Genomic DNA, 22818 nt, shown 5'->3' on the forward strand with positions numbered 1-22818 from the left:
AAAAAAAAAAGATTTAAGAGTGAGGTTGGTAGGCATGAGAGTTTGGTGCATAGAAACAAGCAGCCAGAGAGAGGATATTAAAGCCTAAAATTCCAAAGGTATGTTCACCAAGATATATGCCTGTGCTGGGCCATAAAATAAGTCTAAATACATTTAAGAAGACTGTGCAGCCATCATTCAAGTTAGTTTCAGAACATGTCCATCAGCTCCAAGAGAAACCCTATGCCCACTTAACAGTCACTTTCCATTCCCACCCTCAGCTCTAGGCAACCAGTAACCTACTGTCTGTATGGATTTGCCTTTTCTGAACATTTCATAGAAATGGAGTCATACAGTATGAAGCCTTTTACTTTTGGCTTCTTTTATTTAGCATAATAGTTTTCCGATTCATCTGGGTTGTGGCATGTTATCAGTACTCCATTCCTTTTTACTGAGGAATCGTATGGATATACATGCCTTCTCCACTTGTCAGGTGATAGGCATCTGAATTAATTCTAATTTATAGTTATTATAATACTGCTGTAAACACTTGCATGTAAGTTTTTATGTGAACATGTTTTCCTTTCTCTTGTGTATATATCTAGGAGTGGAATTGCTAGGTTCCATGGTAATCGACGTTTAGCCCTTGAAGAAATTGCCAAACTATGCTCCCAAATGTACCATATTATCTTTCTACCAGCAATGTGGGAAGATTCCCTTTCCCCCACATGTCCTTTCCTACATTGCCTATTGCGTCTCTTACTATTATAGCCATCCTGGTGAGTGTGAAGTAGTATTTCATTTTGGTTTTGACTTGCATTTCCCAGATGATTAATAATGTTGAGTATTAATCAGCCACTAACTTTAGTTTATAACAGACATTTTACCAAAGAAGGTATACAAATGCAAATGTACTTAGCCATCTTATACCTTCTTTGGTAAAATGTCTATTCAAGTCCTTTGCTCATTTTGTGACTGGGCTGTTTGTCTATTATTGAATCGTAAGAATTCTTTATATATTCTAGATGCAAGTCCTTTGTTAGATATATGATTTGAAAATTATTTTCTCCCAGTTTGTGGCCTGGATTCTTATTTTCCTAATAACGCTTTTTGAAGAACAAACATTTTTAATTCTGACAAAGTCCAATTTATCAATTTTTGTTCTTTAAGGAAGGATAATGCCTCAGGTGCCAATTCTAAGAGGTCTTTGCCTAACCCAACATCATGGAGATTTCTCTCCCTAGAGAGAAATGTTAGAAGTTTTATAGAGGAATTCAGTTACAAATCAATAATTACAAGATATTTTTACAAACCCCAAATCTGTGGAAATTAAACAGCATACTCTTTTTGTTTGTTTTTGAGACAGAGTCTCGTTTTGTCACCTAGGCTGGAGTGCAGTGGCATGATCTTGGCTCACTGCAGCCTCTGCCTTCCAGGTTCAAGAGATTCTCCCACCTCAGTCTCCCAAGTAGCTGAGATTACAGGCACTCACCACCATGCCTGGCTAATTTTTGTATTTTTAGTAGAGATGGGGTTCTGCCACGTTGGCCAGACTGGTCTTGAACTCCTGGCCTCAGGTGATCCACCCACCTCAGCCTCCCAAAGTGCTGGGATTTACAGGTGTGAGCCACCGTGCATAGTAAAACATACTTTTTAATAATCTATGGGTCAAAGAAGAAATCACAAGAGAAACTAGAAAATATTTCTAACGGGCTGGCTGTGGTGGCTCACGCTGGTAATCCTAGCACTTTTCGAGGCCAAGGTGGGCGGATCACTTGAGTGAAGTGGGCAGATCACTTGAGGTCAGGAGTTCGAGATCAGCCTGGCGAACATGGTGAAACCCCGTCTCTACTAAAAATATAAAAAAAAAAGTAGCCAGGCGTGGTGGTGCATGCCTGTAGGTCCCACTTCTCCAGAGGCTGAGGCAGGAGAATCGCTTGAGCCTGGGAGATGGAGGTTGCAGTGAGCAGAGATCACGCCACTGCACTCCAGCCTGGGTGACAGAGTCCATTTCAAAAAAAAAAAAAAAAAAAAAAGAAAATATTTCAAACAGAATAATAAAAATATGTTTCAATAAATTTTAAACAAGCAATATATACATAAATAAAAGGTCTTTTTATTAAACACACACCATGTACATCTTTTGCCCTCTCCTCCTCCAGCTATTAACATAATTTTCTCCTCTTCTTCAGAGTTAAATTTCTCAAAAAGAATGTTTATATTCAAGTACTCATGTTCCTATTCCTTACCCTGCTCTTCTCTATAGAATGCAATCTGGCTGGGAGATGCTTCACTCCACTGGAACAAGGCTTATTGATTCCCAAGGGCCTCCTTGCTTCTAAATCCACCGAATTGCTTCTGTCTTTATCTTATTTGTACTCTTGGCAGCATAAATGTTGGTTTTCTACTTGTTTGGTCTCTCCTCTCCACTCTTCATCATGTTTTTGTCCCTCAAAGATCAGCCTTAGGTCCTCTTTTCTTCCCTCTGCATCCTCTCTCCTTAAGGGACCTCATCCAGCCCATGTTTTTAACAATCATCTATACAACAATGATCTTCTACATACATTCCCGGCCCAGATCCCGGCCCTGAATTCCCAGTCTGTAGATCCAACAACCCTCCCCTAATACTGTCTTTCACAGCCATTCTCCAAGGCCTCTGCTATGGTCTGAATGTTTGTGTCCACCTAAAACTCATCTGTTAAAATTCTAGCCCCCATGGTGATGGGTTAGGAGGCGGGGCCCCCTTTGGGAGGTGATCAGGTCATGAAGGTGGAGCCCTCATGAATGAAATTAGTGTCCTTATGAAAGAGACCCAAGAAAGCTCCTTTGCCCCTTCAGCCATGTCAGGACATACAGGGTGCCGTCTATCAGGAAGCAGACTCTCACCAGACAGCAAATCTACTGGTGCCCTGATCTTGGAGAGTTCCTAGCCTCCAGAACTGTGAGAAATAAATGTCTGTTGTTTATCAGCCACCCAGCTTATGGTATTTTGTTATAGCAGCCCAAATGGACTAAGGCAGCTTTTCAAACACAATTTGTCTAAATTCAAACTCATGACCCCCCTCTCTAAGCCCAAGTCCCCTTCTGAACCTGCTTCTTTCAGCAAATGGTACCATTCTGCCTAGCTGCAAGCTTGAGACCTGAGTCATCCAAGACATATCCCTCTTCCCAAACCCTCATGTCCAATCCATCGTCACAATTTATTGATCTAACTTCAGACATCTCTCAAATAGTTGATGTCATCTCCATCTTAGATACCACCATCCCAGTTTCTCAATGAGACTATGGTCCAGCCTCCTAGATGGTTTCCTTGAATCTGTAAGTGTCCTTACCCAAACCATTCTGCACAATGGGGTCAGAGGGGCTTGTCAGATCACAGCCTTATGATGTCACTCTCCTGCTTCAATGGCTCTCAACACAAAGACAAAACTTTAACGTGGCCTATAAGACCTGTCCCAATCTAGTCTCTACCTACTTTCCACACTTGACATTTCCCCCTCCAACCCCCATGGCCTTTGCACATGCTGTTCCCTCTTCCAGAAACATGCTTTATTCCCTTCTTGCCATGTTAATTCTTAGTCATCCTTCATATCCTGACAAGCATCGCTATCTTAGGGAAGGCTTCCCTGACCTCTCTGACAAGGCCAAATGCCCCAATAATTATCAACCCCATAGCCCTTCTTAGTATCTATCACAGCTATGGTTTTACTGTTTAATATAGGTCTGCCTCCCCTACTAGACTGAAAGTTCCATGAGGGAAAGGACCATGTCTGGTTTTATTCACGACTGTATCCTTAGTGCCTGGCACACACCTTGGGCACATAGTGGCCACAGAATGAGAAGTGTGTTGAATGAGGGATGGTAAGACGATCTAGGATGAAAACAGGATGTAAGGGAGAGGAGAAGGCGGTGAAGGAAGATATGCCAGTGTCTTCAAACAACAAGGGGCAGTGACTGGGAAGTGAAATGGATGAGGAGGGGAGGAGGAGCAGACAGACCGTGGCAGGAGCCTCAGGGGTGCGGGGCTGGATGCAGGCGGGGGTATTCTGGGAGCACTGGGCTTGGCATAAATGAAAAACAGACAGACTCTCCCAGAGGGATCCACCCCTTTGTCCAGACTGGATTTTCCTCAAGATAAAGAGAAAGCACCCCTATAATCGGTATCAAAGGGCGTCATGATTCTTCTTGGAGGAGGCAGGATGGTGTCATTCACTACAGGAAACCAATGACAAGGGGGCAGAGGGCGCCACCTCTGAACACTGAATCCCCGAAGATCTGCCACAGTCCGCCTCCTGAAGAATGTCCAAAACGCCACACTCAAAACCGTCACATGGTATCTTGCTAACGGCTCTTTGTGATTCTTTCTCAGGTACTAACAACCAAAAGTTTGAGGCCTGAATTCAAACCCTTCCCATGAAGACACGTACCTTGGTCCATCCAGGAAACTGGATAAAGGTGTCCTGGGGCAAGTCTGGGATCCCACTGGGAATGGAGAAGTTCCCCACATAAAAGGCCGGGAGCGTGTAGTTGGATGAGCTGTGGGCCCAGGCTTCATCGTGGTGGCCACTGGCACGGTGTTCCCAGCCCCCGAGGTGGCTGCGCACAGCATCCTCAGTGTCCAGTGGGAAGATCGTCCAGCCGGTGAGGATATTGGAATCGAGGGTCAGGTTAGAAACCAAACCCTGCAAAGCAGAAACAGAGCACAGTGAGCTGGGGAGGGAAGGAAAAAAGGCTGTACATGTCTCTGCATTCCATGGAAATGGGAAAAGCAAACCGGGATACAAAACATCAACAGGAAATGAACCTCAAAATATTTGTACATCAAAGTAACACAGATCTAACTGGAGGTTGAATTACAAATCCTTGGGAAGAGATATATTCCCCAAACTATAACTTTCTCCTCTGCAGGTCATGATGTCTCCATAGAAGGCCCAGAGTTTCTGCTTCTACAGAAAGGGCATTGAGCTGCTAGAGTGATTGATCCCAACTTCCCAAATTTTCAGAGTTTGGCTGAGAGTCACTGCTAGAATAGAGAAAGATGGGCACCAAAAAAGATGGGCCAGGTGCAGTGGCTCATGCCTGTAATCCCAGCACTTTGAGTGGCCAAGGCAGGCAGATCACTTGAGGTCAGGAGTTCAAGACCAACCTGGTCAACATGGTGAAACCCCATCTTTACTAAAAATACAAAAATTAGCTGGGTGTGGTGGCAGGTGCCTGTAATCCCAGCCACTCAGGAGGCTGAGGCATGAGAATCACTTGAACCTGGGAGGTAGAGGTTGCAGTAGCTGAGATCATGCCACTGCACTCCAGTCTGGGTGTCAGAGCGACACTCCGTCTCAAAACAAAAAGGGATCCAGTCTCCACAAGACATACAGAAACTGGCCTATGCACCTATAGTCCCAACTACTTGGGAGGCTGAGGAGGGAGGATTGCTTGAGTCCAGGAGACAGAGGTTGCAGTAAGCCGAGATTGTGCCACTGCACTCCAGGCTGGGTGACAGCGAGATCCTGTCTCAAGATGGAATCTGGGGACAAAAGGAATGAGTGAGTGGGGGATACAAAGGAACAGTCACCCCACTGTGGATGCAGCACGCACGATGGATGCAGCCAGGAGAAATATTGGCCTTCAGCACCTCAGCTGTCGTCACAGGGAGGACCACACCCGAGTCACTCACCTGTTATGAGGGCCAAGTGAGATAACATACATGAGAATACTGTGACACCTTAGGAAGATAGGAAGGGTAATGATGATGATGGCATATCTCAGACCTGAATTCAGAAGCTGCTCTATTTGTTCCACACAGGCCGGGGCTGGGCTGTCAAGGCTCAGCTAACTTCCCCTTCCCTGGCTTGTATGTAGGGAACTTCCCCATTCCCAGTGGAATCCCAGATACCAAGTCTCGATTGCTCATTTAGTAATTTGATAAATATTAACCAGGTGGCTGTGTGTCAGGCTCTTTGACAGGTACTGGGGACCCAGAGACTACACTACAGAGTCGAGTCACTCTCATGGGTCAGTGTGGCCTCTGAGAGCCAGGCAGGAGGCCACGAAGTCCACCCTGAGCACAAGAACTATGAGAGAGACATTTATACTGGAGGCAAAGGTGGCCTGCACACAGCTATTCCCTGAGTTCCCTAAGATGTAATTGCCTGATCCCAAGAGGGTCAGGAAATAGCCTAGACACTTGTCCTGTCCTAGCCTGGGTGGTGCCATTGTTTCCTTGATGAGGTGTTCTCTCCTCTTGTGGAGGGTGAGCTCCCTGAGAGGAGCCTGTCTCTTGACACCTTTGCATTCCCCAAAGCACCTGGCGGGGCATCTTGCGGAGCGGGAGCTTAACAAATGCTTGCTGAATAATGCTCTAAAAATATGTGTTAGAAAAACTTATTTGGGCTATACATCTGGACACAGGAGTAATCAACAGAGGTGATAGCCAGTGCCCCAAGGGAAGAGGCTTCCTACAAGTGAAGAGTTTGCCACGGACTAACCATCCAAACCCATAAAACAGGGCAGAACAGAGGCTCAGCTGGCTTTGCTGGCAAAGGAGTGCCTTCAGTGAGCTCGGTGGTCTTTTTAAGCAGAGGAAGAGCATGGTGGAGGGGCTTCCTCTTTCTGTTTCTTTCTATAGGATGACCAAACTCAAATACAGGGGAAAGGTTCTGTTTGCAAAGCTCCACTTTCTCATCACCTACAGAGGAAAACAGCTCTTCAAAATAGCTCAACTACTTCTTCTTTTTTTTTTTTTTGAGACAAAGTCTCACTTTGTCACCCAGACTAGAGTGCAGTGGCATGATCATAGGTCATTTTAATCTCCAGCTTCTGGGCTCAAGCAATCCTCCTGCCTCAGCCTCCTGAGTAGCTGAGAACACAGGTGCACGTCACTACACCTGGCTAAGTTTTTTTTCGTAGAGGTCTCACTATTTCACCTTGGCTGGTCTTGAACTCCTGGCCTCAAGTGATCCTTCTGCCTTGGCTTCCCAAAGTGCTGAGATTACAGGTGTGAGCCACTGTACTGGGCTTCAACTTCTAAGCTGTCACCCCTTGAACCTTAGTCTTGACAGTGTGGTTTGTCCTACCTTAAAATCGTTGATATATGCGCCATAGTTCACACGTCCCATATTCTCTACCAGAAGGTCCAGAGTGGCTCCAGCTTTCCCTGTTATGTTCAGAGTGATCACCCTGTTTCGCTCAAGGACTCCCTGGGGGATCTGTGGGGTTCAAGACCAAACGACAATTGAATTGAGGGTAAGAAGGTCAGCAAGGAGAGGCAGCATGCTCTGTTAATTTAGCACTCATTTTCTTGCCTTGAAGTGTCACCAGACTTGGAAAGAAATGGTTTGATAGCATCTTAGCCCAAATTACTGGCCAGGTCGGAAAGTTCCCCCAATCACTGCTTCCTGTTTAGGAAAATTGCCAGACACAGCTGAGAGCACGGAACGGTCTAAGCTGGTTTCCTTTGTTCTGGAATGTTTTACTACCATCTACTTTTAGTGGAAACACGAGGGAGACAAATTCCAGGGGAGGATTCTTACTAGAGGAGCTGCTTCGTGTTCTGACAGCACAAAAGTCACTCACAAAAAATTGCTTCTGAACAACATGGAGAGATAAGACGAAATCAGATAAACGAGATAAAATCAGAGAGTTAGGTGGAGTATTTTCACCTCAAAATACTTGACGTGATGCATTAACCACGAACATTATATAATAGAATGAGGAAAAACAACAGGTATTTGATCAGCAACATATTCCTAACTTTTTTAAAGGTTAGACTTTTTAAATTGACCGTACAATGATCGTAATTCACTAAGACAACACCCAAGTTAGAAGCGAAGAAAGAGTCACCATCAAAAGAGTAGAATGTCTTAGTAATCTGCTCCCACTGAAAAGAAAGCTGTTGATTACAAGAGAATGGGAAATATTTTAAAATCTTCTGAACAAATTTTCTTGGTGAGGGAACTCTTTCCCTGTGTTCCTTCCTGTGACCATTTCAGTGAGAGGACTGGAAGTCCTGAACTGCATCTGCTTTTGTTATGAAACACGGTTCTTTGTGCATTTCAGTAATAACTGTCACCAGCAGTCCTTCAGAATATAATTTCTCATGTAGGATAAAGGCACGAAGTTCAACAAACTTTGTACAGTGGCAGGTACAAAATTGAATTGGAAGTGGACCCCACCCTTAAGGAGCAAAGAAGGCACAGGCAACATCAGTCAGAGAAGGGCGACCTTGGTTGGGGAGACCCAGAGGCTTCTGAGAGGGTGGGGTGTCAAGCACAGCCCTCTGGGTTAAGATGGTGGGTAGGGTGGATTCCAGCAAACGGCACACGCATGAGGCCTCACAGCAAGCAAGAGGCACAGCTAAGGGTCACCAAGAAGAAGGGTGGAGCCCAGTGTGGTGGCTCATTCCTGTAATCCTAGCAATTTGGGAGGCTGAGGCAGGAGGATCACTTGAGCTCAGGAGTTCAAGACCAGCCTGGGCAACATAGTAGGACCCTGTCTCTACAAAAATATCAAAACATTAGCCAGGCATGGTGGTGCACCCCTGTAGTCTCAGCTACTTGGGAGGCCGAGGTAGGAGGATCACTTGGGCCTGGGAGGTTGAGGCTGCAGTGAGCTGTGATCACACCACTATACTCCAGGCTGGGCAACAGAGCAAAAACCTGTCTGGGGGAAAAAAAAAAAAAAAAAAAAAAAAGGTGATGGGGGGAGCCTGAGGTTGAAGAGGTGAGCAAAGCCCCCAAATACTGTGTTAACAAGTGCAGGCTGCTTATCCCCACCCTCACCGGGACAAAACACACAGTTCAGAGATGATTCTTACCCCATCCACAGCAACATACGCTCGATCGTGGACTCCATTGAAGGGTGAAGAGAGAGGTGTTGAGTTGCTGCAATCTTGAGGAAGTGTTGTCCGGTATAGCACAAACCCATAATACTGGTTAGAAAAGGATTTAAGAAAAATACATCACTATTGCCATTCGTTTAGAGAACTTGGTTACCCTAGTCCTGTATGAAAGCGATGTTTTGGAAACCATAAGGAATGAAAATCTTCCCCCACCTCCAGAAAAACATACATTTGAAAAAGGAAACTGGCTTACATTTTTAGCTCATCAAAGATCTATCATAATAGTAAATTGCAAGGAACCGTGAACAGTGTCTTATCAAGCATCCCTTTCCCATAAGAGGAACCTGGACCCTGAATGGATTAAGTCACTTGCCCAGGGTCATACACGGGATGGTATCATACATAGCAAAAGTTATGGATGTTAGCTCCAAAAACAAAACTAAGTAAAACCAACAGCAACAACAAAAAAAACAAGGTAAACAAACAGCAAAGCCAAGAGATGAAGTTCTGCTCAGCAAAACTGTCTCCAGGTTCTTGGGCTAAATCTGCTTGAACATACAAAACCAAAGGCAATGAGCTGGGTGTAGTGGCATTCACCTGTAGTCTCAGCTACTTGGGGGGCTGAACTGGGAGGATCTCTTGAGCCCAGGAGTTCGAGGCTAGTCTGGGTAACATAGCAAGACCCCATCTCTAATAATAACAACAACAACAAAATCCATCAGAACCGTTTTAAGTGGAGGCACAGGGGAAAGAAATAGTTAAGAGACTAGATTGTAACCGACCACTAAATCAGAAAATATTTTTAGATGCTGATATCCCTGGTCCAAAAGGAAAGCCTTAAACAATCAGCCTCAGCAGGAACGGAATTATTCACAGATTATAGTTATTGACATAATAATCCACAGAATTATAGTTATTGACTTTGCTTATTTACTTCCTGCTGTGAACATTATTAGCAAGGCTGAGCTGGGACAAAATCCTGAGTTATGGAAGAGAATGCAAATAGAGATCCAGCATGGAACAGAGAAAAGGTTCCCTATTTCTAGGGCCCAGAAAGAAAGAAAGTAAACTTCAGGCAAGTGGAAAGGTGACTGGGAGGAGCTGAGGAAAGCATTAATCCACCTTCCTGTGTTGCAGGAATGAGCTGAGCACAAGAAATGCTAAGACCACACAAAGCTTCTAGCACAAGAACACCTCCCGCCCAGACTCCACACCTCCATCCCCTTTTTGTTTATTTATTTACTTATTTTGAAAACTAGCTAAAGTGGTAAGTTTCCTCAAGGGCTGAGGAAAGCTTTGTCAAGGGCTTCCAGAAGGAGGGGTAGAAGCTGTGATGCTCTCCAGGCAGGTGTGGCTGAGGCTCAGGGGGTCCCTGCAGAGACAGTAGGCTGAGCCCCACTCCCTGAAGTCTGTGCCCTTTGGGTTTTTTTCCTGGAAATATATATTCTGTGGACTTGTCCCAGATCTGAAATAGCCAGGGCCCAGGAAGCCCCACCCAATCTGAGACCACTGCCTTGGTCAAAGATCAGAAAGCAGAAGGGGTCTGAGAAAGAACAATGGCTGCACGTGTTCATATATAACCTGAAACTCCCTCCCCAGGCTCCACGTGCTCTTGGATCATTGTCTGAAGTGCTCAACAGCCCTGCAAAGTGCAGGTAAGTTCCATTTACAGATGTGGGTGCTAGGACTGCAGAGTACCCTATACAATGTTCATAAAACAGTGAATGTGTGTGTGTGTGGGGGGGGGACTTCATTATTCATTTTATTACAAAATAGAATTGTTGGAATAAAATCACAGGTGTAAAAATAGCAACTGATGGCAAACTTCACTAAACTAAGATTAGATATGCTGTTATTGTTTTGCTTTACTGTTCAGACTCCTTCCAGAAGATGATCGCCACAGAAAATCAGAAAGGAGGATGTGGATAACCTTCTATTTCAAAACATGGGGCTGAGATCCTAACTGATGAAGCCTAACATTGCAGTGAAGGGACAAGCTAGTTTCACGGGCATCCTGCTATCATTCCCTAAGAAGGACACATCACCTTCGTTGTGTTCATGCCCAGAATGTTTTACTGAATCTAATTAGCGAGGCAAAGTCTGCAAATACCCTGACCTTTTCAAAAATGTCCACGTCACGAGAGAGAGACTTAGGAACAGTTTCAGACAGAAGAAGACTAAGGAGAATATAACTAATGGCAATGTGTGATTACGGATTGGAAACTGGATTGAGAAAAGATTAAGCTGTAAAGGACATTATTGCAATGACCAGGGACACTTGACTATAGAATTTGTATTAGATTATAGGATTGTATCAATATTAAATTTCTTATGTGTGATCATTGTATTGTGGTCCTGCAGGATAATGTTCTTTTTCTTAAAACATGTATGCTGTAGTATTTAAATGTGGAGTGACATGGTGCTGACAATTCAAATGGTTAGAAAAAGAAAAGCAGTTGACTACATATGCAAGGAGAGAAAAAGGCAAGGAAAGCACTATTAACAATTGGTGAATCTAGGTAAAAAGTGTATGGGTGTTTATTGTACTATTCTTGCAACTTTTTTGGATTTAAAATTTTCCAAAACAAAACGCTGGGAAAAATTAAAAAAAAAAAAAAGACGAGGTAGTGTCTGGAGATCAAACACACACATATACAAACACTAAAAAAAAAGAAAGATGTGCTCTGTTCTCTTTAAAAGCAGGAAAAAGAATCTCAAAGAATCCAGTCTACCAAAAAACACAGTCCTTATGCCATTGAGCTAAGAACAGACAAATAATTAAACTGTCTGTTTTGAGTATTAAAACAGTGATCTTCCACTGATGTCTAGTAATAAAGATTAATTAGACTGGTCAGTGACCTCAATTTATAACTTGCACAGAATTATGGTGAAGCAGGTTGGGCTACCTCCTGTATGAGTGAGAAGTGGGGCAAAAAACATAGGCATGATCAGCCCACCATGCAGCCCTTCAAGCTAAAGAGAGCCTGGAAATTCATGGTTCATTTACCTGGGATCTGATGCATTTGCTTACCATTTTGGCCCCTGAACTCAGAATGGGCACTGCAAGGCAGTGCAGAAAGCATATTTTTGCAAATAGAAAACTGGCGAGTCATTACCTTTGAAGGCCTACCTGTTTCACCTGGATAAATGTCAAGGGATAAAGGCTTTTGATGGGCCCAGAGGGGCACAGAATGTCCAGAGCTGCTCCCACTGTCTTTAACTGAAAAGAAACAAAAGCAGCATTGAGACACTGCACCCCTCACTGGTCATCAGGGTAGAGAGTAGCGCCATTTCCTAATTAGCAAAGATATCAGTGGGTTTGACCAAACCCCTAAATAAACCTAAATCATTCAGATTCCACTCAATATTGCTTCCCAGTCTCCTTCAGTCCTCTCCATCTACTCCCTGAAGAAAACTATGATGATGGTAGTCTTAAAAAAGGTTTCAAACATACCTATTCAGAAATTCAACCTGCTCGGAGACCTATAAAAGGCTCTTAAAATGAATGAAAACCAAGGCTCAGATGCGGCCTCCTTATAAACCCTCTCTGAACACTCCCAAGTGAAATAACTAAGAAGTAAAAGTAGTAACCAGAGGCCAATTACATTCAACTAAGATTAGATACACTATTATTATATCACCTTAATATTTAATACTTCCTAATTATTTCACCCTCCTCTGAACTTGTGTGTGGCATATTTTCCATGCCTGTATCACTTTTCAGTTGTTCATCTTTGTCTTCCTCACCAGACTGTCAGCTCCTTAAGAATAAGATATGTTCCATACTCAGCCCCAATGCCTAGAACACAGTAGACGCTTGGCAACTATTTATTATATTCAATCCAAAGGACTGGTTATTTTGGAACCCAGGATACTTATTCTGATGCGATAACAACAATGATAATAACAGCTACCAGTCATTGCCTGTCTACACACTCCAGACGAGATACAGCGTTTACAAGCACTAGCTCACTGACTACTCACAACTACCCTGTGGGGCAGGTGCTACTGGCCTCCCTGTGTTGTGGAGACTCACAGAAGTCCACTTAAGTAATGACAGAGCCAGGATTTGTAGTTAGATTTGGCTCCAAATCCCAGGATTTTCCATGACATAATACTGGTTAGGATTTTTTTTTCTTTTTTTGAGAGAGTCTCACTCTGTCACTCAGGCTGGCAGGCCAGAGTGCAGTGGCGTAATCTTGGCTCACTGCAACCTCCTCCTCCCAGGTTCAAGCGATTCTCCTGCCTCAGCCTCCTGAGCAGGCACGTGCCACCATGCCTGGCTAATTTTTGTATTTTTAGTAGAGATGGGGTTTCACCATGTTGGCCAGCTTGGTCTTGAACTCCTGACTTCAGGTGATCCTCCCGCCTCGGCCTCCCAAAGTGCTGGGATTACAGGTGTGAGCCACCACGCCCAGCCCATTTAGGAATTTCATAAACACTTCCCACGGTTACCTTGCTGATGTGCAGCATTAAGGAAAAAAATCTGATTTATAATTTCATCAAGCCAGCTACTCATATGGGTGTTTTCCCGCCTGGACACTAAGCAATTCAACTCACGGTAAAAACCTGTTTTCCATATAACTGGGTTCTACATAAAGTTAATTCAGTTGTATGCTGATTTGCTATCTTCAATTGTATATATTTATTTAAAAATAAAAAGTCATTTCTGCTCACACGATTTTCTTTCACGGTAAACAGAATGTGCTTTTGGTACTAAGCTAGCTTTGTTTTAGCAATGTTGTTGTTTTGAACATTTGGAGCTATTTTCTGTTGCATAAAAATAGATTTGTCACGGCTCTGAAACAAACAAACCAAAGTTTTCCTTAAGTAGCTGTAGCAATGAACAGGTAGAAGGTGCTCCCTTTACAAGAATGACTAAAGTCTGATTAAACTAAAGAAAGATCCCTATCAGCGAGAAAGACCACATTCTTTGTAGAATGTAGCACATGTATCTGACACTAGGTGGAAAATGTTACAAGAACTCAACCAACCAACCATGTCAAAGGGCTTCTTGGATGGAAAAATTACATAATCATGTTTGGCATTTTGCTTGAAGATAAAAACTTATGATACTATTTTAGGATATCGAGATTCTTAAGAAATAGGTAATGGTTCTTTTTTTTTTTTTTTCTTGTGAGTTAATACATGTAGGAGTTAGGGATTATAAAAGGGGAAAACCTGAAGACACAGATGGTCAAAACAAATTGACTTCGGCTATGTCACTCCTCTGACTATTAAGTAAAACCTTTCTTCTTTTTCGCTTTTCCTAGAATACATTGCCCTTAACTCCTATTTATGATTGATTTCTAGCTTTTTCTCCAGTGTCCCCATTTAACATATAAACCACAGACCATAAAAATTAGGACACAACTTTGAGATGGAGGGAAATATATAATTTAGGGCAGAGATCTATCAAAATGCCTGTGATTTTGCGGAACTCCTAAAAAAAGGTAAATGACGACAAAGAGCCTTGACAGCCAGAACAATGAGGTGGCATGTTATTTCCACAAAGGCACTTGACACTGTTTATACCACTGATAAAGGAACCAAGATGACCCAAATGATCCAAGAATGCCTACTACTCCCACCTGTGTCCCATCTGCTCATCCTGTCAACAAGCATAAGTATCTTCTCACCGCTCTCTCCCCCTTTTCCCAGAAACATCATTTACCCCATTAGGCTCGCAGAAAACAAATTCTCAGAAAAATAACGAACCAATTCCTCCAGCACAGCACTTTCACTCACTGCTGCTAAATTCCACTTTCTCACTCCCATCTCTCACTTTCAAAGTTTCTGTTTTTTCTTACCTTTTCCAGAGAGACCTTTCCATATGCAAACTTTGGTGTAGATGGAGGGATAGGACCTTCTGGTACTTTTTCAAACTATAAACCAGAGTAGAAAAAGAGAGAAAAGAAAAAAAGCTGTTAAACCTTCAGAAACATATTCAAAAATTTATTTTTTGAAAGGAAGGTCAAAGACTCAACAATGTCAGTGCTTTTTTTGAAAATCAAAGGAACTAGAGAGTTCTACAAAAGCAGGATCTGGTAAATTTTTTACCTCAAAGTGTGTGTCTGTGTTTTAAGCTTCAGGAATATCCAAATAATTATAAACCGAAAGACCTCAAGACAAAAGAGCAAAAACAAGTAGAGAGAATGAGGGTAAACAGCAGAAGGCTAGGGAGTGGGAGGAAAAAAGGAAACAGGTACATGACAGACAGACTCTGAAGGGAGATAGCCTATCATAGGAAAAATATTAATCTTATTGCTAAAGTGCTGTATCAATGTTAAATTTACTGTGATTATGAGACAGAATACATCTCCATATTATTATGAAACATATAATAAAGTATTTAAAGGTAAAGGCCATGATGTATGCAATCCTCCAATGATTTAGAAAACACACACACACACACACACACACACACACACACACAGAGAGAGAGAAGAAACAAGCCTATGCACAAGTGATGAAGCAAGTAAAATGTTGATGCAGATGAGTCTGGGTGGAGAATATACAAATGCTTCTTTTTTTTTAGCCGGAGTTTCGCTCTTGTTGCCCAGGCTGGAGTGCAATGGTGCAATCTTGGCTTGCTGCAACCTCTGCCTCCCGGGTTCAAGCGATTCTCCTGCCTCAGCCTCCCAAGTAGCTGGGACTACAAGCATGCACCACCACACCTGGCTAATTTTGTATTTTTAGTAGAGGCCGCGTTTCTTCATGTTGGTCAGGCTGGTCTCAAACTCCTGATCTCAGGTGATCCGCCCACTTTGGCCTCCCAAAGTGCTGGGATTATAGGCATGAGCCAGCGCGCCTGACCACAAATGCTCTTTTTTTAAACTACTTTTACTCTTGTAACTTTTCTGGAAGTCTGAAACTATTTAAAAAAATAAATCCTTCTTAAATGTTAAATATTATATATGGACATATACACATGCACACACATATATGTGCATGTATGTATATAATTATGGAGTAAGAGGATCTGGGAGAAAGTCTCACGTCTTAGAAATGTCTGTGGCCATCTGCCTTTTCAAGTAGAGTGTACTGTGAACTCTCAGGATCCTTCTATTTCTTTCTTTCCTTCTTGTTTTTTGGTTTCCCTTTCTAAAAGACACAATGCTGGCAGCATCGCCTCTTTATGGCCCGGAGCAGCTGCTGCCATCACGCTGGCTGTGGCGGAAGGAGGTCGTGGGCAGTGGCGGTGGGAGCAGCTGCAGGGCCAGTAGGGGCAGCGGGGAGGACCCCTGTGCCCCATATCCCCAAGGCAGCTGACTGTGCAGTCCCCAGCCTCACGGGTCCAGGCAGGATCTACTCCCAGGCCTGGAGCCTCTGCCGCTACTAACCCCGGCCCCGCGTGGCTGCTCTTGCCTGCTGCTGCCGTGGAAAGGGTGCAGCAGGGGGGAAGTGGACAGTCCCTGAAGCCCGCCACGATGGAATTGGGCCGAGTCACCTGCTGGTGGGACAGCAGCGTGGTTGGGCACGGAGGGGCGGACAGAGAAGGTCCCTGAGGTAGAGCTGTGCCCAGGGCAGTGCCACGATCCACGGAGCCAAGCAGGAGCTGGGCGTGCCTGCAGCTACCAAGCTGCAGGGGCAGACGGAGGCATCTCTGCCCTCTCGGTGCCCAGGAAGGCCCCCGTCCCCCAAAAGGCTAAGAGGTGCCTGCTCCCACTGCCTAGCCTCTCTCTTCTCCCAGTGCCACTCCAATCTCGAAGCAAGGATGGGGCTGAGTGGCCCACGTGCTGTCGCACGCTAGCTGGGTGTGCAAATGCTCAGGGTAGCACTGATATGCCAGCCTCCTGCCACCTCAGCCCCCTCTGGACTTTGGGCACCGATGAGCACAGGAGGGAGGCCGAGGGGGCGCTGAGGGCAGCTCAGTACTGGCCTGTAGGTGCCCCTTGGCACAAGCAGCCTGGGCGCCATGAATGGTGGCAGGAGGTAGGCAGGCTCCTGGATGGAAGTGGGTGGGTGATGAAGCCCCACCTTCAAGCAGGGGAGGGCTGGAAGCCTGGGGTTCAAGTCACTGGTCTCACGGACCACAGGGGTAACTGGTGGTGCTTTTCCCTGGACCCGCCAATGGCCGCCCATGGTCCAAGCCGTACTTCCTCCCCACTGAGGCCTGTAACATCCACAAGCTCAGCAAGACTAGAAAATGGAGACACAATGGGAGACAATCAGCTACAGAGAAAAGCTATTCTCTCTGCTGAGAGGATGGAGAGAGGATGGGACAATCTACCCACAGAGAGGCACTACCCTCTTTGCTGAGAGCTGAACACTCGTTGGGACACCCTGGCTATGGAGAGGAGCTACCCACTGTGGGTCTCCACTGAGCTGTTCTATCACTCAATAAAGCTACTCTTCATCTTGCTCACCCTCCACTTGTCTGTGTACCTCATTCTTCCTGGATGTAGGACAAGAACTCAAGATCTGCTGAATGGCAAGGCTAAAAGAGCTGTGACGCAAACAGGGCTGAAACATGCACCTTGCTCACCAAGTTGTGGGGGAAGAGAAGGAGAGAAGAGCTGTGCAGACCTGGGAGCTCCCAGAGCTGGGGCTGTGACTCCCTCTTTGGGGCCCTGTGGTTCCTGGCATCTCCAAGCTTCCGGGCACTACTGCATACCCTGATGCCAGCCAGAGAAGCTGTCTGCAGTGCGCCTGGTCCAGCTGCAGCCTTGCAGAGGGCTGGCGCCTGTGCGGGTACCTGGAGCTGCTCACCCTGCAGCAGCAGCCAGTGTGTCTGACCGTGCACAGTGGCTCAACCACATGCTTGCTCACACACCCCTTGCCGTTCTATGCCTGACTTGTCCTTGGCAGGTATGGCATCCAGGCAGGAAGCATGAGCCAAGTGCAGCCTGCCAGGCCAAGCGAGCAGAACGAGCCCAGTGGGCCCAAGCAAAACTCAGGCAAAGGCGCCACACGCCACAGAGGTTTCCAGCCAGAAAAGCGACACCCCAAAGATCCTGTAACAATAATAAAAACTAGTAATTTTTAAAAGGAGGAGGACAAGGCCTGGCACGGTGGCTCACGCCTGTAATTCCAGCACTTTGGGAGGTGGAGGCAGGCAGATCGCTTGAGGTCAGGAGTTCGAGACCAGCCTGGCCAACATGGTGAAACCCCATCTCTACTAAAAATACAAAATTAGCCAGGCATGGTGGCACACACCTGTAGTCTCAGCTACTTGGGAGGCTGAGACATGAGAATTGCTTGAACCTGGGAGGCAGAGGTTGCAGCGAGCTGAGATTGCACCACTGCACTCCAGTCTGGACGACAGAGTGAGACTCTATCTCAAAAAAATAATAATAATAATAAAATAAAATAGGAGGACAAAAGACTGCTATGGTGAAAAGCAAAAGTCCCCTGCCTCACTTTTTTCTTAGTTCTGTCTTTCAGAGGAAGCCATTTAAAAATTATCATTTTTTATTATTTTATTTTGAGATAGGCTGTTGCCCAGGCTGGAGTACAGTGGCACAATCATGGCTCACTGCAGACTCAACCTTCTGAGTTCCAGCGATCCTCCTGTCTCAGCCTCCTGAGTAGCTGGGATTATAGGCATGCGCCACCATGACCTGCTAATTTTTATTTTTATTTTTGTAGAAATGGGGTCTCACTATGTTGCCTAGGCTGGTCTCGAACCCATGAACTCAAGCGATCCTCCCACCTTGGCCTCCCAAAGTGCTGGGATTACAGGTGTGAGCCACCACGCCCAGCACATTTTAAAATTATTTAATTGTTCCTATTTTTGCTTCTTCTGGTCTCTAAGTAATATATGTGTACTGCTTTTTCTTATCATTGATTTCTTTAACACATGAGAGTACAGCCCAGAAGATAAAGAAAGTTTATCTTCCTTTCTTGCTATTATGTTTGTATCAACATTTTCAGCTTCTCTCCTAGTTACCTTTAAAATAATATCCTTATATCTTTATTTCTTAGTTCCATCAATTAGCATATTACCCTATGTCGCCTCTTTTTGTTTTATTTTGTTTTTTTGAGATGGAGTCTCGCTCTGTCACCCAGGCTGAAGTGCAGTGGCATGATCTCCACCGCCTACAACATCCACCTCCTGGGTTCAAGTGATTCTCATGCCTCAGCCTCTTGAATAGCTGGGATTACAGGCTCACGTCACCATGCCTGGCTAATTATTGTATTTCAGTAGAGACAGGGTTTCACCATGTTGGCCAGGCTGGTCTCGAACTCCTGGCCTCAAGTGATCTGCCCACCTCAGCTTCCCAAAGTGCTGGGATTATAGGCATGAGCCACAACACCCAGTCCTCTGTCACCTCTTTATTCTCAATGTCCTAAAATTTCCCAGAAATACATCTGACTATGTACCTTCTTTGCATTCATTATGTTTGACAACTCAGAGATCCCTTTCAATTTTGAAAAAATTCTGTATTATTTCTTTGACGTTTTTTCTCCAATTTTTTCTTTCTTATCAAGTTGGACATCCTAGATTGTTCCTCATTATCTCGTATCTTTTCTGATTTCCATCTCTGTATTCTGGTTCTAGTTTCTAGGAGATTCTTCTTAATATCCAAGAACTCTTGTTCTTTAGTAGCTTCTTTTTCAAAGTATCCCATTCTTACCTTATGGATGTAATATACCTCTGAAAGGTATTAACTTGATGGATTTTGTTTTTTGTACTTAAGATCGCTCCTGTCCCCTGAATTCTTTGTTGCCTCTACAGTCACTCTTCTGTTTATTTCATCTTGGTCTTTCCCTTTCCTGTTGCAGGTTTTATGGTTGTCCTCAGTGTCTGGCCATGCTTGGTTGTTCATTCCTATTTAATGGTAATGCAAATGAATGCCCCATCATCTGCATAACTGTCTTGCCTCTAACAGTGCTTCCTGCTCTGTGTACAGGAGCAGGGCTTGTCCTCTGGGGTTTTTTTTTTTTTTTTAATTTTTTTTTTTGAGACTGAGTTTTGCTCTTGTCACCCAGGCTGGAGTGCAGTGACACGATCTCAGCTCACTGCAACCTCCGTCTCCCAGGTTCAAGTGATTCTCCTGCCTCAGCTTCCTGAGTAGCTGGGAATACAGGTGCCCACCACCATGTCCAGCTAATTTTTTTGTAATTTTACTAGAGACAGGATTTCACCATGTTGGCCAGGCTGGTCTCGAACTCCTGACTTAAGGTGACCTGCCTGCCTCAGCCTCCCAAAGTGCTGGGATCACAGGCGTGAGCCACCACGCCCAGGTCTGGGGGTTTTGTTTTAGGGTGCTTTGACAGAATCAGATGTAATGGGGAGGGTCTTTAATCTGGGGCTGTTTACTTTTTTTAATGTTTTAAGGAAAATCCCCTGTGATTTTCTGACTGGTAGAAAGATGCCTCCCTGATGGACGGTCTGTGTTTGAGACTGAGGTGAAGGAGTGGAGGACCTAACAGAAAATATGTAAGGTTTAATTAACCTTCTCACTGTCAGCTCCATTTCATTCCTATCTTTTGCCACTCATGTATTTCCAGGACCTGGTCTCCGTGGTTCTTTGAGACCAGTCTACTCCCTGCTCTCTGTTCCTGTAACTCTATTCCACACTCACTAGGGACTGAGATTTCCTTATCCTACATCCTCAGCCACCACAGATCTTTTGAAATCTGTTATGCATGAACAACTCCCCCTTTACTCCCTCCATTTTTAAAAAGATGCTCATGTTTTGAAAGAAGTAACATTTTGGAAGGGAGAAGAGATAAGGAGGTGGTCAGTTGGCCATCTTGCTCTGGAAAGTGCTTTGTACCCACAAGATGAATCTATTATCTCTATGAAACTTTTAAAACATAATATTAAAAGAAATAAATGTGGGATCAAAGAGTTACTATTTATCTTGGAAAGTGAAAAATGTTGTAAGATCTCTTTTCCCACTTTCCCTGAAGTCTAGACCACACTCCTCCGCTAGCCGTTTACCCATCCCTTCTCACTCCCCATTCTGGCCAATAAAAGCAGAAAACACAAATTCACAAAGAGGGACCTGAGAACAGTATGATCGGTTTCCTGAGGTTCCCTACTTACCCACACATATTAGTGACCATGTCATATATCCCTTAAAGTTCAAGGCGGATTCCAATTTAACTAGGACTGCAATCTTTTCTACCACACTGGAAGAAAAAGTCATCGTATGGACATACTTGTTCAACCTACACTCAGCTCACTTTGATGCAGTGCTTAGACGCCTGTACTGTCATCTCATGTACTACTTCCAAAGGCTCTCATACCTGGTTATTATATTTCCTCTTTAGAGAGAAGACTGAGAAACTAGCTCGAGGTTATAAAGAGAACAAGGGAGGGAGTTGGTACTGTGGCTCCACATCTAGCGCTGTTCCCACTGCTCCGCCCTGCCTCCTTATTGTTGTAACAATAGAATAGAAAGTATTAGGCCCAGCGCGGTGGCTCATGCCTGTAATCCCAGCACTTTGGGAGGCTGAGGTGGGTGGATCACCTGAGGTCAGGAGTTTGAGACTAGCCTGGCCAACATGGCAGAACCCCGTCTCTACTAAAAATACAAACAAATTAGCCAAGCACAGTGGCGCGCTCCTGTAGTCCCAGCTACTCAGGAGGCTGATGCAGGTGAATCGCTTGAACCCAGGAGGCGGAGGTTGCAGTGAGCTGAGATCGTGCTACTGCACTGCAGCCTGGGCAACAGAGCAAGACTTCGTCTCAAAAAAAGAAAAAAAAAAAGAAAGTTTTTTCACCCACAATTCCAAAAACAAAACAAAACAACCCCCAAAGCCACCACAAAACCTTCTCTTCCAGTTTCCCTCCCAGACCCTCCCCTTATGCATACATATAACATAAACTTAAGAGATGATTTTGTAATTTGCTACTGCCACTTACTAAAAGCACTTTTGACATGGTTAAATACTGAAAACAATTTTACTTATTGCATATTACAGCGTTTTGTGTGGATATGACAGAATTTACATAATCCTTCCTATGTTAGGGGTTGAATTGTTTCCAATTTTGATATCATAAATATCAAAATTTATAAGTTGCAACAAACAACTTCATGTCTATAGCATTATCCTTCTTTTAAATTTTTATTTTTTAAAAGTAACGCCCCAAGTGTGGGGTGACTAGGTCAAAGGATATGAGTATTTTATATGACTCTTAAAATAGTGTATACCCACATTTTCACCAAGTATCCATACTTGTTTATGTCATTTACCCATTTTTTTTTTTTTTTTTTTTGATACGTTGTTTTGCTCTTGCTGCCTAGGCTGGAGTGCAATGGCACAATCTTGGCTCAGCGCAACCTCTGCCTCCCAGGTTCAAGTGATTCTCCTGCCTCAGCCTCCCGAGCAGCTGGGATTACAGGGATGTGCCACCACGCCTGGCTAATTTTTTGTATTTTTAGTAGGAACGAGGTTTCTCCATGTTGGTCAGGCTGGTCTCAAACTCCCGACCTCAGGTGATCCGCCCGCCTCAGCCTAAGTGCTGGGATTACAGGCGTGAGCCACTGCGCCTGGCTGTCATTTATACAATTTTCTATGTAGATCTTGATATTCTGATCAGTGGTATTAGCTCATTATAATATAGATATTAAGCTTTCATCTGTCTATCCCATTTATTACAATTTTCTAACTTTTCATTTTAATATTGATTTTTCATTGATACTAGTTTGATTATTATATAGCAAAATCCTCATCTTTACCTTAGCTAATTAACGTTTCAGAAAAGAAATGAACAAATATACCAAAATGCTATACTTCTAAACCATTATTTTTCCATAACAATTTGTGCTTTAATCATACTATTTAGGCCGGGCGCGGTGGCTCAAGCCTGTAATCCCAGCACTTTGGGAGGCCGAGACGGGCGGATCACGAGGTCAGGAGATCGAGACCATCCTGGCTAACATGGTGAAACCTCGTCTCTACTAAAAATACAAAAAACTAGCCGGGCGAGGTGGCGGGCACCTGTAGTCCCAGCTACTCGGGAGGCTGAGGCAGGAGAATGGCGTAAGCCCGGGAGGCGGAGCTTGCAGTGAGCTGAGATCCGGCCACTGCACTCCAGCCTGGGC

The 22818-nt window shown here is 44.4% G+C and overlaps 1 protein-coding gene across 1 annotated transcript in view; it reads right to left on the bottom strand.

The window, feature by feature from the left end:
* The window catches only part of GLB1 (galactosidase beta 1), a 115141-nt gene that overhangs the window by 12880 nt on the left and 79443 nt on the right, over positions 1-22818 (bottom strand). Inside the window, 5 exon segments of the mRNA XM_025374311.1 lie at positions 4407-4661; positions 7053-7184; positions 8792-8905; positions 11946-12035; positions 14626-14700. Coding sequence (XP_025230096.1) covers positions 4407-4661; positions 7053-7184; positions 8792-8905; positions 11946-12035; positions 14626-14700 — 666 coding nt within the window.

Source organism: Theropithecus gelada, chromosome 2 (assembly GCF_003255815.1).
Source record: "Theropithecus gelada isolate Dixy chromosome 2, Tgel_1.0, whole genome shotgun sequence".
NCBI classification, from domain to species: Eukaryota; Metazoa; Chordata; class Mammalia; order Primates; family Cercopithecidae; genus Theropithecus; species Theropithecus gelada.